This window comes from Cynara cardunculus (genome assembly GCF_001531365.2).
Source record: "Cynara cardunculus var. scolymus isolate 2C chromosome LG 3, CcrdV1, whole genome shotgun sequence".
NCBI lineage: Eukaryota > Viridiplantae > Streptophyta > Magnoliopsida > Asterales > Asteraceae > Cynara > Cynara cardunculus.
In genome coordinates this window covers 8,278,659-8,290,779 of record NC_037530.1, presented here as the reverse complement: position 1 = coordinate 8,290,779, position 12,121 = coordinate 8,278,659, and the positions used below count along the sequence as shown (strand labels likewise).

At 32.0% G+C, this 12,121-nt stretch overlaps 2 protein-coding genes across 3 annotated transcripts in view; one reads left to right on the top strand and one right to left on the bottom strand.

Annotated features, from left to right (window-relative positions):
• Positions 1 to 1,791, top strand: part of LOC112508537 (tropinone reductase homolog At5g06060-like) — a 6,171-nt gene extending 4,380 nt beyond the window's left edge. Inside the window, exons 2-4 of one of the 2 annotated variants that reach the window (XM_025113196.1) lie at positions 979 to 1,150; positions 1,285 to 1,391; positions 1,489 to 1,791. In XM_025113196.1, coding sequence (XP_024968964.1) covers positions 979 to 1,150; positions 1,285 to 1,391; positions 1,489 to 1,662 — 453 coding nt within the window. In that variant the 3' untranslated portion in view covers positions 1,663 to 1,791. Of the gene's footprint in view, positions 1 to 978; positions 1,196 to 1,284; positions 1,392 to 1,488 lie in introns of both variants that reach the window. The other variant, XM_025113195.1, reaches the window with a different exon arrangement.
• A 6,035-nt stretch (positions 1,792 to 7,826) lies between these two features.
• LOC112510252 lies at positions 7,827 to 10,679 on the bottom strand. The gene is made up of 3 exons (XM_025115593.1): positions 10,523 to 10,679; positions 8,564 to 8,712; positions 7,827 to 8,461 (listed from the first exon to the last, which is right to left on the bottom strand). Exons 1-3 carry the CDS (start codon positions 10,612 to 10,614, stop codon positions 8,301 to 8,303), a joined length of 402 nt encoding a protein of 133 aa, XP_024971361.1. The 5' UTR covers positions 10,615 to 10,679; the 3' UTR covers positions 7,827 to 8,300.
• Between the last annotated feature and the right edge of the window lie 1,442 nt (positions 10,680 to 12,121).

Sequence of the window (12,121 nt, the reverse complement as noted above, 5' to 3'; positions counted from 1 at the left end):
TATTAAAAAATAAAAACATCATTGCTTTCTCAAAATCACATAAAGCCATATTATAACATCGACTGAGATAAAGAATAAAATGAAATATTAAAAACACGATGTATCTCGCTGCATTGCGCGAGTACGCTTCTAGTACTTATTTAATATGTTATTTGGATGTAAATTGTTAAAAAAAAATCATGAATTTATATAAATTGAATACATAAAAATTAAATTTATCAAAACTTTTAAATGAATATAAATCAAATTTATAATATAATATATATTAAAACAATAACAAGATATCGTTATACTATAAAACAAAATAAATTTTAATAAATACATTTTTTACAACGTGGAAACTTTAATTTATTTATCAAATAAAATGTCAACGATAATATCACATTAAATTTGGTATTCTATTATTATAACATTATTTTAATATATTACAAAAATAATATAAAAATAGGTATCATTTTTATGAAAGATCCTCTTGCATATTACAATTTTAGACAGGACCAAGTCCTCTGTTTCTAAACAGGAAAGTCGACGAGATAATCATACACCATTCCTTCAAGTTTGCCGTCCATTGTCCATTGACATTCTAGACTCTTGTGATTCTATATTTAGGCCTTCTTTGTTGTGTTTTTTGGTTTATTATCATGGTTCCTTTTGGTGCAAATCAGTTTCATCTCTTTTTGTGTATCATACCCTTTAGGTAGTCTCGGGTATGTAAACAAAATTGGCATGTATATTGTTTAGTACTACTAGGACAAGATTGGACAAGTTGTTCTGTGTTTATTAAATTGAACATGATAAGACAAAACTGCTACAATGACCAAGTTGCCCTTGAATGATAGCAATGTTTTCTTGATATTTTTGGCTCCAGAAATGCTATTTTCTTCCATAGATCTGTTGGCTGACCAATTGGATTCTTACAATGATGAAACGATATTCAACATTTTTAGAAGATTTAATTTCACCGTATTCTTTGTGTAGATAAACAATGTTGGGACGTACGTTATGAAACCTACCATAGAGTATACCGCTGATGACTTCTCGATGCACATGGCTACCAATTTCGAATCTTCTTTCCATCTGTGTCAACTCGCACATCCTCTTTTAAAGGCTTCTGGAGTTGGAAGCATTGTGTTCATTTCCTCAGTTGCAGGTTTGGTTCATATTCTTTCTGGATCAATTTACAGTGCTACCAAAGGTATGGTTGAATAATCCTATTTAGTACTACATAGAACTATATAATTGCTCTGGAAAGGGGGTTGTAACGTACATTTTTTACTTTCGTAGGTGCAATAAATCAACTTACAAAGAATTTAGCATGTGAATGGGCAAAAGACAACATCCGCACCAACTCTGTAGCACCATGGGCCACTAAAACTCCGCTTATCCAAGATGTATTATGCCTCCATTTTTCTCGTATTTCTATTGATAATGTTGAAATTTCTTTGTTATGATACAATTGAGGTTGATGGGAAATGTTTATTTGTGCAGTTACTTGATAATAAGAAGATTATGGATGAGGTGGCACATAGAACGCCTCTAAAACGTCCTGGAGAAGCGAATGAAGTTTCATCTCTGGTAGCCTTTCTTTGCCTACCTGCTGCTTCTTACATTACTGGCCAAACGATTGCCGTTGATGGAGGATTTACAGTTCACGGGTTTTAGTAAATGCAACCTGTCATTTTGCTTGAAGAGTTCCTTTTTAGGAAATGCAATAAAGTTTGTCAATTTGAGTATTAGATAACATATGTTTGGTTGGTAAAACAATAACAATTAAAACGTTTGAATAAGTTATTACTATTTGAATACCATGTTTTGTTATATGTTAATTCACACACACACACACATATATATATATATATATACACACACAGAGAGAGGAAGGGTTTAGGGGAAAATCTCATAATAAATAAAAATCGAGTAACACCCTAGTAACCGTTGATGTAGATGGTATGTACATGTGCAAACACGTAATTGAAGTTATTTTTTGGTTTTATGCACGTGTGCATACTAGAAAATTGCTTATATATATATATATATATGTGTGTGTGTGTGTGTGTGTGTGTGTGTGTGAAATAATAACTAAAATCATAGCCTTTGATGGAAAAATAATGTAAAAAATATTCTTATATTGGTTCTCACGAGGTTCTATATAGTGTGAGGTGTGACATGACAGGTGATGCCACACCTCAAGCCTTGGAAACCATGCCAAAGTCAAGGTGTGACTTATAACAACAAATCTCTATATCATATATGATATTATATACATAAACAAATATTTTCTACTATTATTCAATAATAATAAACAATTTAAGTTAAGTTAAGTTATATATTAAAAACTAACAAATAAGATATTAAAAAGATAAGTAAAATCAAATATCATGTTACAAAAACTATTCATAACGAATAACATGTCTTAATTTAACATGTCTGAAACACAAGACTAATTCTTTCCTAATTTCTAAGAGCGTCCATAGTCATGGACTTTTTAAGAGGTTAATGACTTTGTCATATCATCTTTCTCTTTTAACCACTTTAGTTTTTTATTTTCTAAACATTTCATAAACCTTTCATCCAAATCATGAACTGGTTCATGATTTATATAATAAAAAACTATAATAATAAAAATTATAATGATTAAAGTATATTATATATACATATATATTGTTGTGAATGGTATCGTAGAACAAATTAAAGTTATATAAAGTAAAAGAATTGTTGTAAGACCCTACAATTACAATAACTAAAAATCAACTTAATATTTTTGAATTAATTATATATTAATTTGTATAGGTACATTTTGATAATTAATAAATTATTTTACTAAATTATTTCAATTGATTATATGTTCAAAAGAAACGGATAAACACACATTTTACTGGGTTCGATCATAAAAAATTGGCGGGGCCCTCACTTTAACATCAAGGAACGGTTCCTATGTGAGGACCGCTCCAATGAGGTGAACAAAAACCTCAAGACTCTCAATGGTAATAAATTAGAATGATGGGTCCTTTATTGTGATGAGATGGCAAAAACCTTATCGTTGCAGATGTTCTAAGCCTGGTATCTGACATGGGAGTTAGGTTAAGTCATAACACTATAGATATCTGATCAAAATTAAGATCCATGCCCAATTTCAATTAAAAAAAAGAGTTAACTTCCAAATTGAAGTAGAGTATTGACAAACAAATTGAGAGAAATAAAATCGTGTGATAATCAAAGACACAAGTAAGACATTTCAATATCATGGAGGAGTTAAGACATCACAGATAAGACTTGTCAGTAACCCTCCAGTCAAACCTGAAAAATGATGCTTAACAATAAAATAATATGAAAGGGTTGTAAGTCAAAGAAAATAACAAACATTTTAGGTAAACAGGTGAAAATTTTCATAATAGATAACCAAAAAAAAACTTGAAAAATGAATCCGGTGAGCAATTAATATTAGAAAGACCTAGCAAACACTTAAAGTAAGAAAGCTAAAAGGTTTAAACAAACGATACTTAAGAAAATGAGAACTAAAACCGTGGAGTATAGTGTTGGATACTCAGAAATCTGAATCGTGTACCGGCTAAGAAAGGTGAATCACAAACCTTTTTTGAGTTAATCAAATCTCCTTCTCGACAATCCTTCGAATCCTAAAGCAACCAAACAAGAAATGGAAACAGTAAAGTTGAAAATGTGTGGGCTTTAAGAGAAACTGAAATCGATTGTATATGAGAGAAATAGCAGATGGATTTTTTAGAATGAGAAATATAATGTTTTTTTCAAAATGAGCAATATAGCGTGAATGAGATAGAGAATGAGCGACCAAAAGCGTGTAGAAACTGGCGAATAGCAAGATCTGAAAATTTCAAATTTTGAATTACGACCTTGGATTTGGAAAAGGCCGCTCTTGAAAACCCAAATACGAAGTCATATATGAAAAATCATATCGGGAAGATAAATCCATAAATATAAAGCTCGTGCACTATAAACTTGTACATTCTGCTTCTTAAGATGTAATTAAGAGATTTTTGCAGGTTGGAGCTTGAAAATGGTGTAAGAAAAGTCTCAACAGAAAGAAAAAAAAAAACCCAAAACTCTGAACAATGTGTTTTAGTTAAAAGTATTAAAAAGATAAAATGTAGGCTTTAGGAACTTGTAGAATGTGCTTTGTGAGTTATAGTTGAGAAATTTTTAGATTTTATGCTTTAAACAACAATACATCATGCATAGAAAGTGGTAACTAAAAGTTTTTATTCAAATACATTATAATGTAGGGTATATATATATATATATATATATATATATATATATATATATATATGTGTGTGTGTGTGTGTGTGTGTGTGTGTGAAATAATAACTAAAATCATAGCCTTTGATGGAAAAATAATGTAAAAAATATTCTTATATTGGTTCTCACGAGGTTCTATATAGTGTGAGGTGTGACATGACAGGTGATGCCACACCTCAAGCCTTGGAAACCATGCCAAAGTCAAGGTGTGACTTATAACAACAAATCTCTATATCATATATGATATTATATACATAAACAAATATTTTCTACTATTATTCAATAATAATAAACAATTTAAGTTAAGTTAAGTTATATATTAAAAACTAACAAATAAGATATTAAAAAGATAAGTAAAATCAAATATCATGTTACAAAAACTATTCATAACGAATAACATGTCTTAATTTAACATGTCTGAAACACAAGACTAATTCTTTCCTAATTTCTAAGAGCGTCCATAGTCATGGACTTTTTAAGAGGTTAATGACTTTGTCATATCATCTTTCTCTTTTAACCACTTTAGTTTTTTATTTTCTAAACATTTCATAAACCTTTCATCCAAATCATGAACTGGTTCATGATTTATATAATAAAAAACTATAATAATAAAAATTATAATGATTAAAGTATATTATATATACATATATATTGTTGTGAATGGTATCGTAGAACAAATTAAAGTTATATAAAGTAAAAGAATTGTTGTAAGACNATATATATATATATATATATATATATATATATATATATATATTATATTTCTCAAAAAAATCTAAAATAAATTGTATTGTGTAGTATATAACATTTAAGTTATACACCATTTGTGTCTAAAAAAACACATATTTTGACATTAATATATCTTGAAAAAGGCAAAAATCTTGTTTTTGGTGTGTTTGAAGATATCAGTCTACCATTTTGTATTTCAAAATGACAACACATTATCGACACTACAACTTTATGTCCATAATGTGATCATGTTGCCATTTTATATCTTCATAATTGTACCGATTTAAGTTTGGGTTAATTATAGTGAGATATACAATACTTTCCTCACTTGTGTTTTAAACATAATACTTTCAAAATCCCAAATAGAGGAAGATACTTTATTTCCATTTCTATTTTCTGGTACCATGTTGCCAAACCAGCTGAAATTGACATGCTATAACTTTTGTTTTGTTTATATTTTGGACAACGAAAAACACAATCCACTACACTTTGTTTACTTAAATATTTTGGTCAAGTTAGGAATGAGACATGATTGGCTTCTACTTATTTCTTAAAATCTTCAATTCAACTTGGAGATCAAGAGATCTGATTAAAATACTAAACACCCATGTGTTTGGTTTAACTCCAATATAGTTTAACCAACGTTTGATTCGCAAGATTCTCATCAAATTTGAAGGCATTGAAATTGTCATTTATGTTTATCAAATTCTATTCAGCTATTTGGCTTACAAATGAAATGGAATTGAGTTTCATAGATTGAACCATTCAGAGATTTCATCATTCCATCACATGTGTAATGCAATTCAATTCCATTCCATTCCTATCTATTTTTTCTCAAAAGACAAAAATACCAAAACAATCTAATCTACTATATATATGACCAATCACCATTCTCACCACCCCTTCGTCGCCCCCACCGCCATTGTTGCCATCACCACCATCGTCGTTGTTGCTACCACCACTGTCGTCGCATTACCACCATAACTTTGCCCCCACAACCACCATTGCCCCTTCGGCCACCACCACCACTATCACTAATTAGTATTATCATCAACTTTAACATTAAATGGTATTTTTAATTTAAGCAAGAAAATATGAAAATGTCATAAAGGAGTATTTTGGTCACTTTTCATTAGTACATTCCAATTTACCCCAACCAAACATGGAAATTTCAATTCCATTTCGAAATTCCATTCTAATTCTTGTCAACCAAATGCATGCATGGTCAAACTTCATATAATTTAATTTTATATTTTTTCAAATTCCAATTCAACCAAATTCCATTATGAGAACCAAACGCCCCTACTTTTAGATTAAATAAACAGAAAACCAATTTAATTGACCGAATAACACCACTACTTAAACATATAAACTAAAAGTAAAAAAAAAAGGCTTGAAATACAAGCTTGTTAATTAGTATGAAGAGAGCAGTTAATCAATCATAAGAACTCAAGAGAGTGTAAAACGTAAATACGAATAAAATCAAATTCACAATTTACACATCAACAAATTTTAATCTCCCTGTGAACTTTATATTAACATTTTCCTTAGAAATTTCTGAGTCTACCACTAAACCTATTTCTTCAAAACATAGTAATTTGCACCGACAAGTGATTGGAACTTCTCATTTTTTTTTCCAAATGTGTAAACTAGGTTACAGAACTATTGAGTATTAGTTCGTTAGTATGAAGGGATCACTTATCCTATATTTAGCAAATTAGCTGATAAATTAATTGATAAGCCAACTATTATCTGATAAGCTAGCTGGGAGCTAATAAGCTAACATATGAACAAATCATGTGAGATAAAACTAACTAATAAGCTAGATGATAAATGTAAAATAACCAAAAAAGACATTCTAAAAATTAGTTAATTAAAATATTTCATACTATAATTAAAACAAGCCCTTAATAATATAATATGTTAATTATAGAAACAAGATAGTAAAAAAAAAATTAAATAATATAAAAGCATCTCCATCAACTATGCTAAAATGGAGATTTTGGAGATTTAACGATTTTTTGTTGTTGCAATACTTATGCTAGAGTGTATGCTAAAATAAAGAATAAAGAAAAAATAAGATGAAAATCTCCAAATGTTGAGAAATCTCTAGAACTCTATGAAGGAGATAGAAATAAGAGTGAATTGCGCTAGGGTCCTTGTGGTTTGCTCAAAATTTGGATTTAATCCCTAAAATAAATTATCTATATTAGTGGTCAACTTTTCATTTTCATAACAACCATAGTCCCTCCACTTGTGGGTCTTTGTTTTTAACAAATAACACTGGTACACCCACACGCAAATGTAATAGGTTTAATAAAATCTTTATCGAGTAGTTCTTTCAGTTGTGACATCATTTTTTTCATCTCAGAAGGAGCCAATCACGAGCCACCGGTGAGGCCCCTGGTATCAAATCAATTCTAAATTCTATCGAACGGTTTGGTGGAAGATTGGTCAAATCATCTGGAAATACTTTCGGGAAATCACTTACTATAAGTATACCCTCAACTTTACCTTTTTCTTTCTTGGAGTCAATTACATAACCCAAGAAACTTTGACAACCTTTCTTAACACACTTTCGGGCCTTTAACACTGAAATCAAACTTAGTGTGATGGTCTCGTCGGTCATCATGAATTACAACAGGTCCCTTACCAAGTAAGTCAATATGAATCATTTTATTGTTGGACACAACTTTGGCCTAATTTTTCGATAACCAATCCGTTCTCCGTTCCTACCACTACATCAAACTCTCTCAGGGACATAGGAAAAAATTGAATTGGCACAACACACGCATCCACCTCTATGTTACAGTCATCAAACTTTATTCACTGAAACCCGATCATCATTATCAGTCTCTACTACTAAAACATAATCTAACAGTTTGGGTTCCACATGTAGACAATCAACGAATGAAGGATAAACAAAAGAACAATTGACAACAGAATCAAATAACACTTTAGCACATGCGAAGTTCACCAAAAACATACATGTCACCATATCTGGTGTCTCTTCGGGTTCTCCCTTGGTCATCTGAATTGCACGCCCCTTAGCTTTTGACTGATCGACCTTTCTAGCTTCACTTTGATTTCCTCGATTACCCTCGGTATAATTCATTCCCGAACCCCTCAATTGTGGACAGTCCGATCTAATATGGTCCGGAGAATTATAGTGATAACAAACTCGGGTTGCTCGAGAATCAACAACAACATGTCGCGGTTTCCCACATCTAAAACAATATCTCGGATTCTTATTACACTCACCGCGATGTACTCGGTGACATCTGAGACATGGTCATTCAGTAACCCTTATGATTAGGACGGTTATCAAATCTACCAAGTTTTGGCATTTTGAAATCATGTGGCGGTCCATCCCACTTTCTCTTTTCAATCACCTTCTCTCCTAACTGTCTCTTCTTCTGTTTTTGGGTCATTTGCAGCAAAGGAATAAGTTGAGTACCTGAAGGTGTAGCTATCGCTTTAGTTCCCTCAATACGTTCAGGAGTTTCATTATTTTGAGAGTGACCTCACAAAGACTTTAATAAGGTATCCTAAAGCTTACCTAATTCAATAGCCAAATCTTCTTTTGTAATGTATTCAGGATTCTGTAACTGACCCCGACCTCTAGCTTCACCTCTGCCTCGCCCATGGGTTGAACTTGCCTGTACTGAGACTTCTGGTTCAATTTGTAACTCTTGCCCCGACCCCTGACTGTTGTAATTTTCGGTTGATAAACAAAATAATATACATTTAATCACATACCCAAATATAATAAGGCAATCAAGTACAAACATGCACCTGTAAACTCATGAATACATTAACTGGATTTACTTTGAATTTACAGCATAATTCGTTCTTTTAATCCATTATATTTAATATCCCACGGGTTCTAAACATGTTAAGGACATCTTATCATGCAATAAAACTACCTAGTTAGTTTAAGTCTAGGTGTCAAACTGAATACCTAAATTCCTTAAACTCATACTCTGATACCAACTGTAACAACCCGCATATTCACGTAACAAGAAACACATAATGTACATAGATCAACCATATAAGGTTTGCACATTTGGTCCTAGCATATCAAAACTATACATCATCTAAAATATTGAACAAACTTTTTGCTATTATAATCTTGATACAACAGGTTCCTATATAGCAATAATCCTTGACCACCTCCATAGTTAACATCCATACAAATAAAATCACAATTTTCCTTTCCTTTTATCCAGAGGCAGAACACGAACTTTCCAACCGTAGGGGCCGGACTGAATATATTATATATTTAAAGGTACCAAAAATACAATGTCCAAAGTTATAACGTAGTAAAACTCTAAAATTAGACATTAAATATGAACATGTCAAACATCGCTAATCAAAGTGGAACCCGTCGATCTTTCGCGACCTTGAAGTCTTCCACAATTTCCTCTAAACTAATCTTTTCAGCTACTTCCCTTTCAATAAACAAAAGCAATGAGTCGTTTAGAAACTCATTATCCATTTTATTCTGTATTCTTGTTTTCACAATATTCATTGTTGAAAATGATCTCTCGGTTGTCACGGTAGAAACTGGGAGAGTAAGTAATAGACTTATTAATCGATAAATAAGATCAAAAGTGGTTTCTCTTCTAGTCCTTATCAACCATTAACTCAATTCTGCAATAGATGTCAACTGCTTATAATCTATATGTTGAACGACATCAATAGCATAATGGTGTGGATTTTGGGTATTTAAAGTCCATGAATTTAAAGTCCACAGACCACAAAGACAGATTCATGGGTATGGAACCAGCTGAAGGTATGCAATTTTAGTTTTAATGCTTGTAGGTAGCAAAAATGTTGTGAATTTTGGGGTTTTGTCCTAAATTTGAAGTCCACAAAGATAAATATGTTATATATGCACGTAGCAAAATGGTGTGGATTTTGGGGTTTTATCTTTGAAAGATGGAATGGTTAATGAGACATCACAAATATCAGATAAATAAGTTCATAAAGTTTGAAAATTTATTCATATCATACCACAAATACCCTTGAAGAACTCATAAAGATGTATGTATAAATATCCACGGTTAACTACTTAACTTAGGGGTCGTTTACCAAACACTTACTCGGTAAGTGCTTACTGGTAAAATTTAACAACTATTATTTTTTTGGCGGGTAAGATTTTAGTCCACTAAAACAACATCATATGCAACAATTTGCGTGGTAAGAGTCTTCGCCCTCACTTACCGGGTAATACTCTTGGTCCTTGTCTCGCTCTTACCGGGTAAGATTATTGGTCTTTGCCATATTTATTCGGTGAGGTAATGTTACTTGGTAAACGTTTGTAAACATCCCCTAAATGTTCTATCAAATTTAAACCTAATCATCAGAAATCAAACAATTTAAAACTCATCAAATCAAGGCTCAAGTAATAACATTTTAAACCCAATCAATTAAAATATCAAACAAATTTAGACCTAAATCACCTAATCATAAATCATTAATCAAACAAATTTAGGCAATTAGAATTTATACATACTTGCTAAACAGATTTGATGGAGAGAAGACGAGAAGAAGAGAGCAGCCGAGCAGGACTGCAGACTGGAGGCGTGCCGGTGAATGATTTACCATTGAGTGGAGGGGCGCCCAAATAACTTACCGTTGACGTCGAGGAGTTTTAAATTGCCACTGCCACTGCCACTGCCACTATAGGATTGCCGCTGGAGACAGGCTGGTGCCACTACCATTGGAGGACTGGATCAACAAGTGAAGGGGCCCAAATATATTTATACCTAACACCCTTTAGTGGACTGATCAATATGTTGTATTTACTACAAAAAGCCCAGGGGCCAAGGCCCTTATTAAGGGCCTGCAGGCCCTCCGCCCCTGCTTTTATCGTTAAGACGCATCTGTCCTGAAATGCATTTTTTTTAAATAAAAATGAGAGTTAGACCATACAGTTTAATGAGGAAATTCCCTAACAGTTTATTAATCCAATAAAGACCAATTACTGCAAAACAGTTAAATCAAGTAGTCAGAGTTGGCACTCAGATTCAACAACCCTTTCAGGTAACTTATCACAACAGTCGCTACTCAAAACTGCACACACATCCCGACAAGATTGCAATGGTATTGGTTGTGGCCTTGCCACTCAAAACGAGTTCGTTGGCACAATATTTATATATAAATCCCTGCATGGATCATTATATTCCTAACACACCCTGCTCCTGTTGTGTAAGCCCCTTCCAAACCCAAGAATCAAAATTCACATCATAGATGTTAATTTCTAACTTGTAAAATTACCGTAACACAATTAATAGTAATAATCCAAACATGTCAATCAAACATAAAACCAATATAATAATCATTTGATAATATATGCATTTCAGTTGGAAAATGGTGGAGGAAAAAAACTCACCTTGATCACGATAAAAGTTTTAACCGATATGAGTTAACAAAGTTGAACGTGAATCTGAATCAAAGTGGCACAAATCACAACTAAGCAATTAAACTTAACTCTAATCTTAATAAACTTATTAAGCTCTAAACAGTACCCCGAAATACCACAAAACGACATGAGACAAAAAACGAAAAAAAAAACCGTAAATAAAGGCTTGCATAACCTAGTTTTAACCATACTTAAATCCAAGATTTCCAAACTTTATTGACCAAAAATAAAACTTTCAACCAATAAATTTACTCATGGCAACAAAGATAAGCAAATTCCAAACTCTTTAGTCCCATCAAAGTATAAAAAATCAATGCTTAAAACTCATTTGCACAAAGAAATTATTAACCAAAAATAAATAAATAGCACCAGCATAGAGGAGTAATTAAAACCTCTTTATACTAAAAAGTAATTCCCCTTGTGGCCACATAGGTTCAAATACGGTGACTCTAGACTATCTCCAAAAGAAAGGTTCCGTCTTGGGATTAGTCGGCTCGCGTAGCGGGTGGATATCCAGGTTAATAAAAAAAATTCATAATAATCCTAAGAAACTTTAAGAAGATTCTAACCATTTGAATTTATCAAAAAGAAAATACTATAAATTAATTTACCTTATCTGGAACTGGAAGGAAACAAAGAGAAGCGATTCTTTTATATGGTGCCATTTTAAGTTAAAACCCTCTATAAAAG